The sequence below is a fragment of the Leptodactylus fuscus genome, chromosome 11 (genome assembly GCF_031893055.1).
Source record: "Leptodactylus fuscus isolate aLepFus1 chromosome 11, aLepFus1.hap2, whole genome shotgun sequence".
NCBI classification, from domain to species: domain Eukaryota; kingdom Metazoa; phylum Chordata; class Amphibia; order Anura; family Leptodactylidae; genus Leptodactylus; species Leptodactylus fuscus.
In genome coordinates this window covers 47,212,517-47,234,076 of record NC_134275.1, presented here as the reverse complement: position 1 = coordinate 47,234,076, position 21,560 = coordinate 47,212,517, and the positions used below count along the sequence as shown (strand labels likewise).

At 43.2% G+C, this 21,560-nt stretch overlaps 2 protein-coding genes across 2 annotated transcripts in view; one reads left to right on the top strand and one right to left on the bottom strand.

The window, feature by feature from the left end:
* Window positions 1-4,558: 4,558 nt before the first annotated feature.
* Window positions 4,559-15,272, bottom strand: ANAPC2 (anaphase promoting complex subunit 2). The gene is made up of 13 exons (XM_075260892.1): window positions 15,030-15,272; window positions 11,856-12,481; window positions 10,164-10,296; window positions 9,848-10,016; window positions 9,497-9,616; window positions 8,822-8,939; window positions 8,229-8,404; window positions 7,970-8,111; window positions 7,728-7,803; window positions 7,431-7,634; window positions 6,067-6,196; window positions 5,562-5,797; window positions 4,559-4,984 (listed from the first exon to the last, which is right to left on the bottom strand). Exons 1-13 carry the CDS (start codon window positions 15,270-15,272, stop codon window positions 4,772-4,774), a joined length of 2,586 nt encoding a protein of 861 aa, XP_075116993.1. The 3' UTR covers window positions 4,559-4,771.
* An 83-nt stretch (window positions 15,273-15,355) lies between these two features.
* The window catches only part of SSNA1 (SS nuclear autoantigen 1), a 9,240-nt gene continuing 3,035 nt past the window's right edge, over window positions 15,356-21,560 (top strand). Inside the window, exons 1-2 of the mRNA XM_075259614.1 lie at window positions 15,356-15,464; window positions 16,965-17,164. Of these exons, the coding sequence (XP_075115715.1) occupies window positions 15,413-15,464; window positions 16,965-17,164 (252 nt within the window). The 5' untranslated portion in view covers window positions 15,356-15,412. The remainder of the gene's footprint in view (window positions 15,465-16,964; window positions 17,165-21,560) is intronic.

The window sequence follows — 21,560 nt, the reverse complement described above, 5'->3', positions numbered from 1 at the left end:
CCACTTTAAGTGATGGCCTGTGCTAAGGACACCTGTGACACTGGCAATCCCATTCTGTGACACCATTCATCTGGAAAACTGCTATCTCTCTCTGTCGCTCTCGCTCACTATTTATAGGTGTCCAACAATAAATGCTTTCACTTGTGGAACAAAAACGCTGTTTAATTAAGAGTTCCAAGAAACAAAAAAAAAAAAAGTAAAAAAGTTGGCAGAGACTATTGAAACTATATCTGAAACAAAAAACTGCATAACACAACACCTGCAGGAGTCGGAGCCGCTTTCCAGTTTGTTTGTTTTTTTTATTATTTAGATCCATCTAAAAAGAAAAAAAAAAAATCCCCAAACAAAAATGTTTTAAAATACTTTTCAAAAAAAAAAAAAAAAAATCCAAAAGAAAAATTAAAATCCAAAGCGCTATTCCAGCTTTGGGACTGGAGACCACAATATAATTTGTATAGGTTATTTAGATCCATTATTTAAAATTCAATCCAAAAATGACAAAATTTGTAAAAAATAAAGTAAAAGAACAAAATATAACCCCTAAAGTTAAATTACTTAGTGACAGGGGTCATATATTTTGGGGGACATCATTTAAATGGCATATCATAAAACCACATCGGACATCACATCTGGATGCAGAGGATCCAGGAAAGGTGGGGAAAAAAACAACAACAAAAAACCCCTGAGGCTTACCAGCAACAAATTCTGCCTGAAATCGGCCACCAATTATTTCAGTGGGAGGCAGGAGATGATTTTTTTTCAGCTAGCAGTATGAAATGTGATGCAGAAATTGCAGATTTGGTAAAGATTTTTTGCTTCTAAATTCCTAAAGCAGAAATGGAAGAAATTATTATTTTTTTCTTTTTTTTTTAAATGAAGGAATGAAAAAATGTTACTAAATTATTCTCAAATAAAATAGTGCAACAAAACGTAGATAAAATTGATGCAATGTTGCAATATAAATATGTGTAAAAATTCTAAAAACCCCCCCCAAAAAAGTAACATTGTAAATAGTTTAAAATAAACTAAAAAATAAATAAAAATAGTAATATATAAACATGTAACATATGAGTCAAAAAATGTAAAAAGATTTTTTGGGAAAATAAAAGTTAAAAAGTCTAATGTAAAAATTGTATAAAATATTTAGATAAATAAAAAATCAGAGATATAAATTGTGCAATTAAGTATAGTAGAATAAAATAATAAATATATAATAAGAAAATAAATGGCAACCTCGGCAGTTTTAGGGTCGGTCTATACACTCACCAGATTCTCTCTCCGCAAATTCCAGTAAAGTGAATCCTATAACCCATCCTATTAATTGAAAGGGAGGGTGAAGAGGTCATGGGGTGGAGCTGGAGGAAATTAGAAGGAAAATGGTAAGAGCGCCCCCAATAGATGGCCATTGTCCTAGAGAACAGCCGGCACATACATCAGAATGGGATTAGTCTCTGTTGTGTGTGGAGTCTTATATATTAGGGAGGGGTGAATAATGAAATGAAATTGAAGCAAGGGACGTTTCAAGATCTTGTAGGCAAAGTTGTCAGATTTTTATTTCTGTTCCAGGGAAAGTTTGAAGACCTCAACATGGCCACCAATGCATTTATTGTGAACAAACCTGTGTGTTTATATATTGTTCTATTCAGACTGGTGCATCAGTCTTTACTGCAATCTTCGCATTTTATTCTCAGGATGAACAGAGCTGTAGGAGTTACTCTATATTTTAGCATCATGTTGACTAAGTTTGAAACATTCGCAGCATTAAAGCTGTGGAGATTGGGCTCATATGCCAGCGGGAGTATATTTTTAATTGTGCGGGAGGCTGACAGCTTCATGTACAGCTCGGATGATGGAGCACATCGCGTTTCGTCTATTTCAGACGCGTCAGGTGCGGTAATTAACTGCACTATGAATAGACTCTACCCTCGAGCTTCATTAACCCTTGCTTTCCTGCCTGCGAACATACGGACACTAGATCTATGCTCAGCAGAAATCCCACTCCAGACCCAATGATTCATTACAATGTATCAGCGCAGGCAAGATGGATCAATATGGAGTTTGCAGAGAACCGTTTATACTTGGGATCAGCAACACACAACACTCCAGCTGCTGTGACAACTCCCAGCATGCTCCACTCAATTTTATACGAATACCAAAAGCAGCAAAGTACGACCTATTTACTATTCTATTGATTCTCGTTCATCCTTTCACCCGATTCGTTTATGAGAGAGAACACTTGATAAAAGTTGGTCTAATGAAGAATGGTAAGCCGCATTCTCACTGGTACATACCTCGCATAAATGCAGTTCCCATATAGAGACTGCATATAAGGTTACCCTGGGATGGTATTTTTCTCCGGCCCGTTACATCAGATGTTCCCCAGTTCTCCGCCGGCATGTTGGAGATTATGTGGGGAGAATGGATCTCTATTTCATATCCTCTGGGACTGCCCCAGGGTAACTGAATACCGGAAAGAAGTTTTTGATATTTTGGATAAATTAATGGATGGTTCTGTGCCTCGAACTCCACAGACAGCTCTTCTCCATTTAGAACAGAGTTCGATCCCATCTCCAAATCAAAAATTAATATGAAAGATTTTTAGTTATCGCAAAACTAGTAATTGTTAGGAGTTGGAAACAACCTTCTGCTCCTTCAATTCGGGAACTCTTACCTCTTATTGACACTACTCATACCTATGAACGAACAATAGCATTAGGAAATCTGTCCTTTGCCAAATACAATAATATCTGGAGAGTTGAGAAAGCTCATATTGTACCACCTATTAATATACTAAATAGTACTGTAGTTATTCCTCCATTATTACCATCATAGTTATTGGGGCGACTTGAGCACGACACTGGGGTTATTCGATCCATAGTTTCTAACTTGCTTTACTGTACTGTGACCTTCCTTTGTTTTTCCCTTGTCTTATGTTTTCCCCTTAATATCTACTTATTTGAGAATTAATGTAACTTAATTACTGCTTGTTTGTTAATGTATGATTGTTGTACTATAATTTTTTTTTAAATAACTCCTTAATAAAAATTATTAAAATCAAAGCAGCAAAGTATGCATGCATGCTGGGAGTTGTAGTTTTACAACACAATGGTAGACGGACCCTGTCTTAGCAATTATCAGCCAAAGATACACAGAAGACCACACTGTGTCCATAGGCATGGGCAACACCATGTGACACCAATTAAATCATGGCATAACCCTGACCACTGTGGACTCCCAGCATGTCCAGACAGCCATGAGTTGGGAGTTGTAGTTAAAACAACCATTGACTTTGATAGTTCATACTGGACTATTAGGACATTCATGGAGACTATGGAATTGAAGGTCAAAATGATAATCTGCCATGGTACAAGCCTGACCACTCTGGATCTACAACTCCCAGCATGTCCAGACAGCTATATGTTGGGAGTTGTAGTTACACCCAATGATTTGGATGGTCAGTGCTGGACTATTAGGACATTCCAGGGGAATATGGAAATGAAGGTCAGAGATGACAATAACCTGCCCCATACCAATAGGCGTGCTGATCCCAAAATACAACCACCAGCATTGCCAGCTGACAAGCAGCACGATAGCACAGACACCTTCAGATACAGATATAATAATGCAGGGTCAGGTCTGCGTCCCAATTTGGACACGGCCCAAGTCGCCATCAAAATCTCTGCTTGTCAACATGAATAGAACCAAAGCCATGAGCAACATAGAGAAACCTGACACATTGTAACAAGTGGTGCAGCTGTTTAAGATGAGTCATTAAAAGGGTTTATCAGGACTCCTTATGGTAGGTCATCAATATGTGACCGTGGGGGTCAGACATTGGGAACTCCTGCAGATCAGCTTTATGAAGAGGCCACCGTGCTCACTTTGACTCACACTGTGATGATGATGTCATGTGCACTGGTCACATGGTACAGCAGCAAATGAGTCCTATTCAAGTGAATGAAGCCAAGCTGCAATACCAACCACAACCCCTATGCTGTGTAGGCCGCTGTGCTTGGTATTAAATGAAGAGGCAGCAACACTCACCAGAACACTGCAGCCCCTTCGCGCAGCTGATGTGTGGGGGTACCAGTTGTATAAGTCATACTGCAGACCAAAACAGTAGTGTGAACTCAGATGAATCTCTTTATAGGTTCTGCAGGAAAGGGAAGCGTTACTGATAGCAACCATATTCCTAGTGCATATGGTTATGGGAACATTCAATGTCTTATCCTCTTCCCCTTGTAGACTGACCATGTAGAACCGTCCGTAGCTGAGAAATTGATTTGGTTATAACCTCGCATCATGCAGTGAAGGCTTCTGGGAAGTCGGGCATGTTGTTCAGGGTGCTTGCTATAGAGGGCAGCATAACAGAGGCACTGTCTCCCTGTTTACATCTTGGGAGACAGATTTGCATATTCTTCCCATGTAGAACATTATAGTCTACTGTATAGTGCAACATTACTTGTGTATGACTGCCACCTGGTGGTCAAATTCTGTATTGTAACTCATTCTATTGATGATCTGATGTCAATCTCTTGTAAAGAACCATTTTCCACAGTAACAAAATGGTTTATTATCTTACATATGTCCATAGTATGAGGCGCAAACACAATCTGTGCCCCAGATATAATACACAGCCCCCACGTAACTTCTTCACATACAGTCAATTACTGTACAACACCAGTGGAGGAAGACACCAGTATACAGCATCGGGGGACAGGCTCCAGTACCCCATGTCTACATCAGTCCCATTGGAGGGAGTTAGTGATTATTAGCTTGTGTTCTTGGGTAACCTGTACACCCCTCCAGAATACACCAACTGCTGGTCGCTGACCTTCTTCTGCAGGAATCCCTGGAGCTCCTGAATATCGATCTCTGTCACAACTGGTCCGGTCATCACAAACATCTTCAGCATGCTGTGGATCCGCTCCAGGGGCAGGCTTTCCAGGTTGGTCAGCATTGCCTGGATATAGGTCCAGAAGAGCTGGAGAGGGATAAGGAGAAAGTGTCAGTCCTGGAGGCAGAAGAGTGCACTGTCATACCTTACCTAGGTTGTGAAACTACTTATTTCTGGGAAAGCTGAGTGACAACACATATGGCTGCCATTATATCTCTCAAAATGATAGTCAACCAACTTTCCTAAAGTTGTCAATAGAAGATCAGGCTACCTGTGCAAAAATACAATGCCTGCTTCCCTACCACTGGGTGAAATCAATATGGCCGCTATTACAGCCATCACCGATAGGTTTTCTGCAAGATGTGCAATGGCAGCCATGTGTGTCCTAATAAGGCTTCTTCACATGACTAGGTTTTTGGTCAGTGTGCTATATGTTGAATGGCTCCACACACGACCATGTATTATCTCAGGCCTGTGTATAGGGCAGGTCTTATTCTTGTCCATTCTGCAGTCCAGGTTCATTCACTGAAGTACAAAGATCCCTGGTGAATATGGTGGGCACACAGAGACCATCAGTATGCGCCAATTCCGCTTTTCACAGATGTATATAGGACATACGGTTGTGTCCATGTAGCCTACGGTGGTCACATATCTAGGTACCCACCTGTAGTTCCTCCTCCTTTTGATCCGCCTGAGAAGCCATTGCAGAGTCTCCTTCCTCATCGCTGTCTATTAAGACCACCTTCTCAGCCTGATCCTTCTGTTCCTCCTCTATTACGGTGAATGTCCCAGGTGGATCCTCTCGCAGGACACCTTGCTGGAGCCAGAGGGTCATCTTCCTCCGCAAAGAGGTGACTGGCACCTTCAGCACCTCGCTGAGCTCCTCTAAGGTCCAGGTGCCTAAGGAAACAGTCACTCTGAGCCATTAGCTCCATGAATTGTCACTGAGCTCATATCAGATGGCTGAACTATAACTCCCAGCATGCTCAGATCATTCAACAGACTACAGAGATGTGTCAACGGATCCTGCTAACCTCATATATATGGTGATAACCTCACCAAGGGGGAGACATGATCCAATGTACTGGATAAGAGGTGCCAGGTGACTATGGCAGCCACTTATGCAGACAGAAGTTATATACATCACATTGTAACCCGGTGGTGCTTACTTTTATTCTGGAAGTTTAAGATGATGGCGGCATGTATGGGGGACACAGAGAAGGACAGAGTGCGGTCGGCCAGTTCCACATCCAAGCTCACTAATCCAAGGTGATGCTTCCAATTCAGTGTCCGCATAGCCTGAGAATGTCACAATAGGGTTAAGAACATCAGCGTCAGTATTCTGATTTACACACTGAATTCGAAAGGGGAGCCGGAACAAATACAATTTTCAGTCTAGATCACCAAACATTAGCAATAGAGATGAGCAAGTAGTACTCGATCGAATACCTCCCTGCCATAGGTATTCATGTAAGCGGCCGAACACCGAAGGGTAAAGCGCATCGACTATTCGATGTGTTTAACCCCTTGGTGTTCGGCCGCTTATACGAATACTTATGGCAGGGAGGTATTCGATCAAATACTACTCACTCATCTCTAACTAGCAACAGAAATTGTCTGGTCCTTATTTGCTGCAATGTCTGGAGTCCATACACAGGTACAAACCCTCAGCAGTGAAGTCTGTACATGTTTTCAGCCTCTGCGCATGAAAAATAATATTTCCATTCAATACCAGCAAGCAGATATTGCAGCTGCAGAACTTCCCATAATATGAAGACTTTAATTTGCATAAAACCCCTTCAAGCCCTGTGTGATGAGTATCTGGAGCTGCACAGGAGTAAGTGGAGCTGCCCTTTTTGTTGACCCCTTAAGGGTTAAAATAGGTTTTCCAGAACTTACTTATAGAAGATATGTCATCAACATGGAGGGGGTCTGACATCCAACCGCCCCATCCCCTCACTGATCAGCTCTTTGAAGAAGCAGAGGGAAATGAGCTGCGCGTGTCCATCGGCCATTTTCCTGTGGCCTCTCCCGTTCGGCCGCAGGAGAATGGCGATGGACACGCTCAGTCAGTGCTTTTTGAGGAAGACCTGATGGGACAAGGAAGAAAAGGCAAAGGAGGCGAACAAAAAGTGTATGAGCGCCGGGACCCCCCCCCCCCCCCAAGTGCTGCAAGAAAACTAATTAGCATATGAACGTAACCCGGGATATCTAAGTAACGGCTGTGCGGAAAAGACATCTAAAAGGTAGGGGGAACTATAGCCTTTCTGAAGGCTATTCCGACATGGGTTTAGATTAAAACAGAATTCTAATGATAGAATCCCCTTAGCACACACCAAAACCTGGGCAGTTCCAGATTCTCCCAGCCCAGGGCTTTTAATAGAGGCGTATAAGCAGGCTGCATAAGAAGCATCATTTATCATTGACACTTTCAGCCTGTAGGTGGAACTGTCCACCATACAATGCTCTGGCAATCTTTAGCAAGTACAACACTGCCACCCAGAGGCTAAATACAGTAATGCACCTCACTTACCTTGAGCTTCTCGTATTTCCTGGTATACATATCCATAGTTTCTTTGATTTGTTCTGGTAGTTCTAACTTCTCTTCCTTCAGTGCTGGCCAGAACTCGCTAGAGAGTATAACTGCCACCAGGTTAAATGGAGGCCTCTCTTCTTCAGGGAGCTTCTCTTCTTCATCACGTATGTTGGAGTTGATCCTTCGAGAATCTGCCATGTCCTGTAAGGTGGACATTTCTAGTTAGTGACTATTCTTGTAATAGCCCATTGGGGTATCTCTGACTAGTCTCATCTCTACAGTAGACCACAGTACCTTCAGCATGACCTCACAGTAATGCATCTGAGCCTCCCCAAAACGCAGCTTCAACAGCTCCACATTACGGATCTCCCTAGAAAACAGAATCCAAAATATAATTCATAGTAGTAAACTCCTATAGAAAAACCATAAATGTTCTGTCTCAGTAATGGAGACTTTGTATGGAAACAGCAGCTGCTAGAAGTCATCCTGGGACCTGTAGTGCATGAAGACAAATGCAACCCTCTAAACTGTCTTACCTCTCAGAGCTATAGCTGAACTGGTGGAGGAGTCTGTCAGCAAGCAGGGTCCTGTATTCATTAATAAAAAGCTCCTTGCTGCCATAAATACTGACCAGGAGGCTGATAATGTCCGAGGAGCGACGCTTGGAGCCACTCTTACCTGGGAGCACAGGAAACAATATAGTAATAGAACCTTACAGGCCATTAAAGGAACACTCTGTGTACTTACAGTATCAAGGAAGATATGGACGTGCTCAGGGAGACACCTCATACATACCGGGATCAGCATCCACAGGGTCCGGCATCCAATCCTCAGGCTCAGACACATCATCATCGCTCTCCTGTCCGTTCTCTAATACCACAGGGTCGGCTTTTGACAACTCATTGGCCAAATCTCCCTCAGCATCACCAGTCAAACCAGCTACAATCTGTCGGACTGTGTCTTCCCGAGTCCTGGTAACCACAATTATTTTGCAGGTCATGGCTGGAGGGTCTGTCTCCTACGACACTTTGCATATAATGCATTTATACCTACCTGCATCCTCCTCTCTGTTCCTGTGCTGGGCCGTCTATAGCAGTGATGTCACCTCTATGAGACCGCTGCAGCCCAGTACTGCTCATAGGGGTATACAGCTGGAGGGCACTATTTGACTGTAGGGGTCTCAACACTTTTTTTTATGGCCCTCCCCTCCTGACTGTATCTAATGTTTTAACCCTTGCCAACCCCTTTAAATCCAATGTCTATTCAAAAGGAGACCCTAAGTTGTCCCTATGCACATCACCCAGTTGGGAGGATCTGCCAGAAAATATCTGCATAGATCCAGTGGTACATCACAGGTAGTGTACATTCAGCAGGCAGTGATCCATTACCTCAAATACTTCCTGATGGGCTCACAGGCGACTTCCAGAATCACCATGGATGGGTCCAGCTCCCTCAGAGCTTTAATGGCAGAAATGTACAAAGTGATGATGTCAGACGTGTTCACTCCTATAAGAGACAAAACATATTATGTAATGTAAATGTATTAAGATCTTCATAGCTGAGCAGAAAATGGTTTAAAGGAGTTTCCCAGTCTGAGGGTTTTTACACTAATAATCATTAGTATCTGATTAGTGGGGCTGTGACACCCAAATCCTGCATTGATTAGTTAACTATTACACTGGATGGAGCCAGAAGCGGCTCTGAGCCTATTGATAGACAGAGAGTTGTAGCCCGACAACCTGTATAGAGGTGGTGCTGCTTGATTGGTTCTGGATCCATGATTCAGACCCCGACAAATTTGATATGGATGATCAATCCTGTGGATAGGTCATCAGTATAAAATACCCCTTTGATATGGCCCAGTATCACCCCTAAAATCTCTAAACGGCAACCAACCCCTTTAATTGTTACCCTTTAAGAAACGGCTGATAACAGAGTGCAATAGATTATATTCACCTCTCCAAAAATGTGCCTGATAACAAGGAGAAACAATGTGTATGAAACGGCCCCATTATATTTACATGTCCCAGAAGGGGTAGCCCTGGGAGAGTTGCGGTTCTTACCCGGGTGCAACAGCCTGGTCTCCAGCGCGGTCTTCAGACAGGACAGCAGCTGTTGCCTCTGATTGGTCCGTTCCAGGCAGAACTTTAAGTCCTCTATGGCCGGCTTTGAGTCAGGGAAATCTGAACATACAAATATCAAGTTCCTGGATGTTAATTCTATAGAGCGCTTTGTGCTAAAAACACAGATGCTTTCTTCCAGTAACAGCACGAAATCTATGAACAGGTTGTCTGTGGAACTGCAGATCAGTCCCATTCAAGTCAATGTTAATACCAGCCAACCATGGATAGGAGTGGTGCTGCTTCTGGAAGGAGGCAGCCATGTTTTTCTAATCCTGTACAAGCCCCAGTCACCTCTGATGATGCAGAATAGCTCATCAATGCGCATGCTGGCGTAAAGGCGGTAAAAAAAGCGCTGGACATGGCAACGCCATCGCTTCAGGGTACTGTTCGATTCTGCACTGGATGAAGAACCTTCTTGCAGGAAGACTTTACTCAGCCAGCCAATCACCTTCTCTATCCACTGCCAAAAAGGAAGAGAGACGTTACTAAGGAGCCTGCGGGTACAGCAACTGGTGCTAAATGATTAGGGTTGTTATCTACTGATCTGGAGCACATCGACTCCTGCTGAACAGTCAGAGACTGAAGTATTGGATTAGTCTCTTCTTACCTCCTGAAACTCATTGAGGAAAGATCTCTCGTAATCCCCCCGACATCTTTTCTCCATCCTCTGCTCGATCATCTTGTGGAGGAGGGAGGTGACTGGCTCAGAGCAGATTCTCTCCAGTAGATTCAACCTGTGGCTGCAGATCAGATATGCAGATCAGTCCGGGGTCTGTGCTTATGGCATAATTCTAAAATATCAAGTGTTGTGATCCAGCAACCAGTTCGACCAGGCATAAGATAAAATTTAACTTTTAATTCATGAACATAAGTTTAAAAAATATGGAGATACATTCTCCATACAGGAAAGAGGAGACAAAATCGCTTATGCATTTTGGGGACGTAGTCCTGTTAGTCATAGCTATGACAAGGTTTCTGTCCGTGCATCAGAAGCTCTAGTATTGTGCCTTCAAATATGAACATATCATGAGTGGGCTGTGTGGTTTTTGTTTCTTTTTCCTTTTTCTTATAGCATAAATGACCGGTCGGTAGAGGCTCCGGCTATCAAGACCCCATTGACAACATTAAATGGGGTGCCCTGCCTGTCCTTGTCATAACTTAACCCTTTGGAAGATAAGTAATGAGCTAACACACAAGTATGAAAGCGTTGCCACTATGGAAGCAGCCAGGACACCAATTATAGCATGAAGGAACCCATGAATCCTTATATCTAGCCGTGTCCTAAAAAAGTCTATGGTGCGAATCCCCCCTAAAGTCAATGCTAAATATTCAATTATTAATTATATCTTTTCCTGGGAGTTACCTGATAAGATTGTCCATTGCAGATACTACAGACATGGAATTAAAGGGGCTGTTCTTCCCCAAATCCATCTTTCATACTGATGACAGATAAGATAGGACATGTGATTCATTGGACACCTGGATCCTGCACACGATCATCTGTTTTAGCAGCATCCAGGTGCCAGAAGCTTCTAGCAACAGTGCAGCAGCCCAGTTCACTGCATGGTAGCAACACTGTTCCACTGGAAGCTTCCAGCACCCAGAAACTACTAGAACAATCTATGGATAGGACATCAGTATGAAAATCCGATTTGGTGCCAGAACAGGGCTCTAATTATTGATAATCTATACTATAAGTCATCAATAACTGATTGGTGGGGTCTGACATCTGGGACCACCACAGCACAGATGCTCAAAGCAACAATGGCACATGTTACTAGGCCAGTGACATCACATGTAGTCAGTCACATGACCTTTTTGGGGTTTAGCTGTGATACACGCATGTACATGGTATTCAGAGAAACAGCCACAATTTTCACCCAAAAGCTGTAGTAAACATCTGATCTGTAGGGGTCCTGGGTGTCAGACTGCTATCAATCTAAAGGTTAGGTCCTTGATAATTAACAATTGAAAACCCATTTAAGGGGGTTGTACCACAAACTTATTCCATAACCATAGAACATAGGATAAAAGACTGGTGGGGATCTGACCTCCAGGAGCTCTACTGACCACAAGGGTCCCAGAGTTCCCCTGTTGAATGAAGCGGCAGTGTTCATGCAAGACTTCCACTTTATTGCATCTTTATGGGACTGCCATGGAAAAGCCAAGCACAGGGTCCAATGAGTAATGCAAAATCATGCATAAGAAACCATGGAGCCCTTGTAACCTCGGTGTGGATCCCACTGGTTGGACATCGACTGAACCCCTACCCTATAGAAGCTGAATGGCTATTACTTACAAAATACCATTGAGCTCGTGAAACTGCTCCATGGCGGTCTGGCACCAGCAGTGGTCTTTACTGCTGTCACAGCCTGCACACTCATCCCCCTCCTCCGCAACTCTCTCTTCAGAGCTCCTCTCACGCTCATTTTCATCCATGCTGCTGTCACAGTCGCTGGCACTATCGGACGCCCTCTTCTTCTGTCTCATATAGATCTTGAAGGTGCGGGTGTAAAACTGCTGGATCATACTCTGGAAACTCTTGGAGGTGGAGAAGAAGAGGATGGCTTTAATCATGGTGAACACTTTTTCCCGTAATGTCTGAGAGTCTGAGCCAGGCAATAAGGCCATATCTGCCCACCTCCCCATAATGTCCAGACTCTTCAAATAAGGGTCAAGTCGAGTCATAAGGAGGCGGAAAGTGTCCAGTAAGAGGATAGTACATTGCTGCTCTTCCACTGCATTCTCCTGCTGGTTTATACCGTTCCAGAACTCAGGAGTAATGTTCCTTTGTAAGTCCATCTGCAGGACCTCTGTGAACCATTCCTCTAGAACGGGCTGCAGGTCATAGTCCAGCAGAACCTCCAGAGCTGCCTTCAGGTCACCCTCCTGATAAGACTCCACAAGACCAGACCTGGGGGCTGCCTGAATGAGAAGACAAGATATTACAGATTCAAGGACATGATAGAAAGTCATATAATACAACCCCTGGCAAAAATTATGGAATCACCAGTCCCTGAGGATGTTCCTTCAGTTGTTTAATTTTGTAGAAAAAAAAAACAGATCACAGCCATGAAAAAAAACTAAAGGCATTTCATATGGCAACTTTCTGGCTTTAAAAAACACTAAAAGAAATCAAGAAAGATAATTGTGGTAGCCAGTAACGGTTAGATTTTTAGAACAAGCACAGGGAGTAAATTATGGAATCACTCAATTCTGAGGAACAAATTATGGAATCATGAAAAACAAACAAAATAACACTCCAACATTTCACTAGTACTTTATTGCACCACCTCTGGCTTTTCTAACTGCTTGCAGTCTCTGAGGCATTGACTTCATGAGTGATAGATAGAACACATAAGAACAGAACGCTCCATAGAAATGAATGGAAGCACCTGGTACTTCCGCTTTGACGGCAGCCGGCCGCTTAACCCCCCGCGTGCCGGCTACGTCCATTCACTTCTATGCGAGCGTGCTGTTCGGATTGGCTGATCCGAACAGTACTCGCTCATCTCTAGTGATAATCAGGACTCTTCATCAATCTGGCCTTCTCTCATTGCTGTTGCCAGATCAGCTTTGCAGGTTGGAGACTTGTCATGGACCATTTTCTTTAACTTCCACCACAGATTTTCAATTGGATTGAGATCCGGACTGTTTGCAGGACATGAGATTGACCGTATGTGTCTTTCTTCAAGGAATGTTTTCACAGTTTTTGCTCTATGGCAAGATGCATTATCATTTTGAAAAATGATTTCATCATCCCCAAACATCCTTTCGATAGATGGGATAAGAAAAGAGTCAAAAATTTCAATGTAAACCTGAACTTTTATTGAAGATTTAATGACAGCCATCTCCCCAGTGCCTTTACCTGACATGCAGCCCCATGTCATCAATGACTGTGGAAATTTGCATGTTTTCTTCAGACAGTTGTCTGCATAAATCTCATTGGAAGGCACCAAACAAAAGTTCCAGCATCATCACCTTGCACAACGCAGATTCATCACTGACTATGACTTTCATCCAGTCATCCACAGTCCATGATTGCCTTTCCTTAGCCCATTGTAACCTTGTTTTTTTTTCTGTTTAGGTGTTAGTGATGGCTTTCCTTTAGCTTTTCTGTATGTAAATGCCATTTTTGAAGTACTGTTTATCACTCACGAAGTCAATGCCTCAGAGACTGCAAGCAGTTATAAAAGCCAGAGGTGGTGCAAAGTACTAGTGATGTGTAGGAGTACTATTTTGTTTGTTTTTCACGATTCCATTTTTTTTCCCTCAGAATTGAGTGATGACATAATTTATTCCCTGTGCTAGTTCTAAAAATCTAACCGTTACTGGCTACCACAATTATTTTTCTTGATTTCTTTTAGTGTTTCTTAAAAGTTGCCATATGAACTGCCTTAAGTTTTTTTCATGGCTGTGATCTGCTTTTTTTTCTACAAGATTAAACAACTGAAGGAACACCCTCAGGGATTGGTGATTCCATAATTTTTGACAGGGGTTGTACAAGGTGCAGACAAACTATGTAATGTTATAGTGGTAGCACCACGGAGTACTGAGAAGCAGAGAGCAGAATAAGAACCAATGCTCTGCTTTTTCAAAAACTGCTCAGTCCAACCCAAAATAAGTTTCAGGTGGAGCACAGTGACTGCACCAGCAGAATAGTGAGTGCAGCTCTGGAGTATAATACTGGATGTAACTCAGGATCTGTAAGGGATAAGTCATGTAATGTATGTATACAGTGACGGCACCAGCAGAATAGTGAGCGCAGCTCTGGAGTATAATACAGGATGTAACTCAGGATCAGTACAGGGTAAGTAATGTAATGTATGTACACAGTGACTGCACCAGCAGAATAGTGAGCGCAGCTCTGGAGTATAATACAGGATGTAACTCAGGATCAGTACAGGGTAAGTAATGTAATGTATGTACACAGTGACTGCACCAGCAGAATAGTGAGTGCAGCTCTGGAGTATAATACAGGATGTAACTCAGGATCAGTACAGGATAAGTAATGTAATGTATGTACACAGTGACTGCACCAGCAGAATAGTGAGTGCAGCTCTGGGGTATAATACAGGATGTAACTCAGGATCAGTACAGGATAAGTAATGTAATGTATGTACACAGTGACTGTACCAGCAGAATAGTGACTGCAGCGCTGGAGTATAATACAGGATGTAACTCAGGATCAGGACAGAATAAGTAATGTATGTACACAGTGACTGTACCAGCAGAATAGTGAGTGCAGCTCTGGAGTTTAATACAGGATGTAACTCAGGATCAGTACAGGATAAGTCATGTAATGTATGTATGTATGTATGTATACAGTGAACAAGTCCATGGGCAGCACAGTGCAGTAAAGTGTTGAACTAGTCTCAGCATTCCCTGCTAGATCCACCAGAGCAGTAAATAAACATTATATGACACGGGGTTTCCCAGGCAGCGCTGTAGGGATCATTATAGGCTCACTGACCAAGCCGAGGGCTGAGGCGGGCACCAAGCCGATGCTCAAGGTGTTCCAGGCGGCGGACAGCTCCTCTAGGCCGGTCTGTGACATGGTCTCGCACCGATGTCTCCCGCCTGATACTGAGCAGCTCGGAGTCGCACACAGATGACCCACGCTCGACCGCTTCTGATGACGTAGAAGAGCCGGGCTGCCCGCCATCTCCATGGCAGCCAGGAACGCCGGCTTGCCTCGCGCACACTCACTGTACATCTTCCGGACTGAGGTGCGGTGTCATGTGGGTCGTATATTCGCCTTTTATAGGCTGTTGAGCAGTGAGGGGCGTGACTGGAGGCGAGGATCACTAGGGGGCGGGCCGGACTGGCCGAGCCGTTGCTAGAAGCTGAGGAACCATGAGCCAGCAGGGAGCGGCATTGCAGACCTACAACAACGAGCTGGTGAAATGTGAGGGCCGGGGGAAGCCAGGATGGGGAGGGCGCCCCGGACTATGACCTCACAACTAGACCATAACTCCCATCATCTACCCGTGACCCTACACCTAGACTACAACTCCTGCCCTCACCCCATACCTACACGGGTCAGCAACCTTCAGCAGCTGATGTCAAACTACAACTCCCAGCATGCCTAATTGTTCTGCCACTCTTGGAACTTCCATGGAAGTGAATGGAGCATGCTGAGAGTTGCAGCTTTATAGCAGCTGGAGTGCAGAAGATGCAACTGGAACTCCTTCCTAACCCCCTGCCTTATATCTCTACCATGACCCCCATCATCACCGCTAACCCCACATCTAGACCATGACCCCCCCATCATCACCGCTAACCCCACATCTAGACCATGACCCCCCCATCATCACCGCTAACCCTGCATCTAGACCATGACCCCCCACTAGTACTGCTAACCCTGCATCTAGACCATGACACCCCCCCATTATCACTACTAACCCCACATCTGGACCATGACCCCCCCCCATTATCACTGCTAACCCTGCATCTAGACCATGACCCCCCCATTATCACTGCTAACCCGCATCTAGACCATGACCCCCCCATTATCACTGCTAACCCGCATCTAGACCATGACCCCCCCCCCCCCTTTATCACTGCTAACCTCGCATCTAGACCATGACCCTCATCATCACTATTGATACTGCAGCAAGACTAGGGCCCCCATACTTCACCATCAATCCTGAAAAAGCACATAACCCTGTCTCCCCACCCTTGACTCTGACCCCCGTCATCACCACTGATCCTACTGCAGGACTAAGACTCCCATCCTCACCTCTAACTCTACAGTTGATCTATGAACCATTTATTCACCCCAATATACTCCACGCCTGAATCATGACCCCCATCCTCACCACTAACCCTATACTTGGGCTGTTATTTTTACCCTCTTTCTTTGACTGACCATGACCCCCATTATCACCAATGACCCTATATCTGCACCAAGACTGGTATCTTCACTCCATCGACACCACTCTCCCTACCCTTGGAGTTTATCTCCCATTCTCTACATTGATTATATGCCTGCACCATAAACCTCAGCTTCATCTCTAAACCAACTTGTAGACTATTACTCCATCATCACAACTGACCCTATACCTAGACCAGCACACTGATATTTACTAAACAACCCTCCTATGGCCGCCATCTTCATGATGCCTTATCCTGATCACTGACCCAAACCCAACATTACTTTTGCACCCTAGTCCTAGCCCATGACCCCCCCATCCTCAAAACTGACTCTACATCTTAAACCCCAGTTTCACCTTACATCTGCATCATAACTTCCACCTTCATCCCTTCCATTTGAACATGTTCCCCCATCCTCATCCCTTTCCCTACATAAACCCCTTCCTCACCCCTTATCCTACTGCACTGTAATCCTTGGCCCCCATAACTCCATGTCAGTGATTAACTTGTGTCCCCTCTCCTGATGGTTTAGGTATTGAAGATCTCTGCAGCAAGAGAGAGGAACTGAACCGCCAGATCCAGCAGGAGGAGGAGGAGAAGAATAAGCTCCAGAATGATATCCGCATCCTTACTGAGAAATTGTCCAGGGTCAACGAGAGTCTGGCTAGGAAGATGTCGTCAAGGAACGAGTTTGATAAAACCATTGCGGAAACACAGGCTGCGTATATGAAGGTAGAGACTGGTACTGGGCACCATCATATAGTGAGGGCACAACATAAGACCCCCATATACAGAAGAGAGAGCTCAACCTAAACTGCACAATAATGTAACAAGTATTTATGAAGGTGCTGCACACTCAGTAGTACCCTAATAAATACTAACTGGTAATATCTATACTTCTATTGTAGAAAAATATAGCTACTATAATACTTCCCTCTATGTACAAGAATATCACTACTATAATACTACCTCCTATGTACAAGTACACTCAGCGAACCACAAGTAAGGAGGACCCAGAAAAACCCAGACACTAACCTTAGTGGATGAAGTTCAGGAGGGCAGGTAAGCATGGAGAAACAAACGTACAGAGCAGGTTGGCAATCCAGAGGTGAAAGCAGGTTCCAGAGGAAGCCAAAGCCTAGTCAATCAAGCTGAGTCAGTTCACAGGAGGTCATGTGGTAGCAGAAGGAAGAGGCAGAAGCATAGTCAGGAGCGCTGGGTCATACACAGGAGGTTTGTGGAGTTATCAAATCAGAATCCAGATAAGGGAAGCCAGGAGAAAGCCAAAGATCATGCACAGGAGGTCAGGAAGATCCAAATCAGGAGATCAAGAAGAAGATGTCTGTAAAGCAAGCCGGAGTCATACACATGCAGAGCGATCAGGAATAGCAGGGACAGAAGACAGGCAGGGAGAAGTCACTAGGGAGCTGATGCCGCATTAAACAAATAACCAGCTGACCTCCCTGACCCTGGAAGTTCTGGTCCCGGCACTAGAGGGAAACCGGAACATCCGCAGACTCAAGCAGAGGCTCCGGCCCACCCCTACCGGGACCAGCCGTGCCATTCCGGCGCTGGACACAGAGCGGGCCCGGAGCTCTGGCCTATCCTAACATAAAGAGCCTCATCCACAATGAACACAAAAGACTTCGAGCTGTGATTGATGCTAGAGGGGGCAATACACCGTATTAAGAACTAGGTTATGTAAACGTTTGAACAGGGTCATTTTGATGTTTTTTGTTGTCATTATGATTTAGCCCCTTAGTGACCAGCCTATTTTAGACCTTAATGACCAAGCCAAATTTTGGAAATTTTCCCTGTGTGACTTTGTTAGTGAATAATTCTGTAACAGTATAGCGCATCCAAGCGATTCTGATATTGTTTTTTCGTGACATGTTGTACTTTACTGAGAAGGTACAATTAGACTGATATAACTTGTGTAAATTTATTAAAAAACTCGCAAATGCTGAAAATTTTGAAATTTTTTCAATGTTTTCCATTTTCATCTGCGATATCTCAATATATGCACAATAATACAGGGCAAAAAAGTTAGTAGTTATATACTTCCAAATGTTCCTTTTGTGTTTCAAGCATATTTGAAATAATTTTAGCATTTTTGAGTAATTTAGACAATTTACAAGTTTATCAAGTTTATAAGCAAATTTTGGAAATTTGGAGTATGTGATTTTTTCCTGTACCAAGCTATGTTTGCAGACAGGAATAGGTGACATAATGACAGAAACCCCCATTAAATGACCCAATTTGTAAAACTAGACCCCTTTAGGTATTCTTTGAGGGGTTTAGTGAGCATTTTGATCAAAAAAATATTGTTTTGCAAGAATTATTACAAATGATGAAAAAAATTACATTTTCATTTTCTTCAAATATGTGTCATTTTAAAGCCAGTTTTTTTGCACACAACACATCAAAAAGAAGAAACACACCCCAAAATATATCACCCCACTTCTCCCGTGTTAAAAAATGTACACTTTGTGGCCTTAGTCCTATGTACGCACATATAGTAGGGCCCAAGAGGTAGGGAGTGCCAAATTTATTTCAAAACACAAATTTTGCTTTCAGATATTTTAGGCCCATTGCACATTTGAACAAGATTTCAGTTACCAAAACAATTGAAAACCTCCATAAATGACCCCATTTTATAAACTAGACCCCTTAAGGTATTCATTGAGGGGTATAGTGAGTACTTTGACCCCATAAGTTTTTAGAAAATTTGCGTCAAACAAAAAATTTCATATTTTTTTACACAAAAGTGTCATTTTATAGGCAGTTTTTTTGCACATAACACATGAAAATGAAGAAAAACACTCCAAAGTAGATGACTCCATGTCTCCTGTGTTCGAAAACGTACACTTTGTGGCCTTAATTCTATGTACGGACGCACGGTAGGGCCCAAAAAGAAGGGAGCACCAACTGGATTTCAAGACACAATTTTTGCTTCCAAATGTTTCAGGCCCATTATGCATTCAAACAAGATTTGAGTTACCAAAACAATTTAAAACCCCAATAAATGACACCATTTTATAAACTAGACCCCTTGAGGTATTCATTGAGGGGTATAATGAGTATTTTGACCCCATAGGTTTTAAAAGAATTTGTGTCAAACAAAAAATTGTCATATTTTTTACACAAAAGAGTCATTTTAAAGGCAGTTTTTTTGCACACATGCCATGAAAATAAAGAAAAACACCCCAAAATAGATGGCCCCATTTCTCCCGTATTCAAAAATGTACACTTTGTGGCCTTAATCCTATGTACGGATGCATGGTAGTGCCCAAAAAGATGGGAGCACCAACTGGATTTCAAGACACAAATTTTGCTTGCAGATATTTCAGGCCCATTGCACATTCAAACAAGATTTGAGTTACCAAAACAATTGAAAACCCCCATAAATGACCCCATTTGATAAACTAGACCCCTTAAGGTATTCATTGAGGGGTATAGTGAGTATTTTGACCCTATAGCCGTTTCACAGATTTTACTAACCTTGGCATGTGTAGGTTAAAAATTACTAAAATGTCCCTTTATCCCCAAAGTTTTCATTTTCACAAGGGGTTAAAAGAGAAAAAGCCCCCCCACAGTTTGTTACACAATTTCTTCTGAACACGGCAATACCCCATATGTGATCATAATCTGCTGTATGGGAACATGGTGGGGCTCAGAATGGGAAGAGCGCTATTTGGCTTTTGGAGGGCAGATGTGACTGGAATAGTTTTCAGGTGCCATGTCGCATTTGCTGAGCCCCTAAAGTATCAATACAATGGAAACCCCTCAAATGTGACCCCATTTTAAAAACTACACCCTTCAAAGAATGTATCAAGGGGTATTATCATTTTGAGCCTAAAAATGCTTCCCAAAAATTAATGTACAAAATGAAAATTGAAATTTTGAAAGAATATGCCATTTCGGTGCCCAATACGTTGCCCCCACTTTGTGTTGTCAGAGACCTGCACTCCTAAAACTATTAAGGGGACATCCCGAGGGGCAAAAAATTATATATCTGGGTGTAAACTGCTGCTTGGGCACACAGCAGGGCTCAGAAGGGAAGGAGCACTGCGCTTTTTAGCTTTTGGGGTACAGATTTAGAGGGACCCTCTGGGCGCCATGATGTTTTTGCAGATCCCTGGAGTTGACAGTAAACTGGAATTCCCCAATAAGTGACCCCATTTTGTAGGGGCAATTTTAGGGTCTCTGTAAATGTGACATGGTGTCCAAACACCAACAATCTAAATCTGCACTCCAAATGCACATAGCGGTCCTTCACATCTGCGCCCTGCTGTGTACCCAAATGGCAGTGTATGCCGACATGTATGACACTGGTGTACCCCAGATAACGGACTTAATGCCATATGTGGGTAGAAATGGCTGTTTGGTACAGCCGGGCACAGAATCGAAGGAGCGCTATTTTGGTTTTTGGCGCAGTTTGGTTTTTGGACGTCATGCCACTTTTGCGAAGACCCTGAATTGCCAATAAAGTGGAATCTGCAAACATGTCACCCTATTTTGGACACTAGCCCACTGATGGAATTTATCAAGTGGCGTAGCGAGCGTTTTTAACCCTTGAGGGTTGCATTTATTTAGTTTCCAGAAATGAAATCGCAACTGAAAATGAGAAGTTAAAAATGAAATTTTTCCAGAGATTCGCCATTTTAGTGCCCGATATGTTGTGCCCAACTTATGTCAGCAGAGGTACACACTCCAAAAACTGGTAAGTGGGTATCCCGGACACAACAGCTTTCAGAGCGTTCATCTCTGATACAAGGCGCGCACAACATATTATGCACTGAAATGACGTATTCCTGGAAAAATTGGTATTTTCACTTCTCACAATCAGCTTCATATTCATTTATGGATAATAAGTTATAGCAACACTTGGGGGTTAAAAATGCTCTCTGTACCCCTGGAGAAATCCTTCAGGGGTGTAATTTCCAAAATAAGGTCACATATCAGGGGATTCCACTTTACTGGCGTTTCAGCTCTACAAAAGTGTCATGGCATCCAAAAACCAAACCGTCTGTGCTCCAAAAACCCAATAACCCTTCTTCCCTTCTGTGTCCGGCTGTGCCCCTGTATCAGTTTATACCCACATATGACATTACGTACATTATCCCGG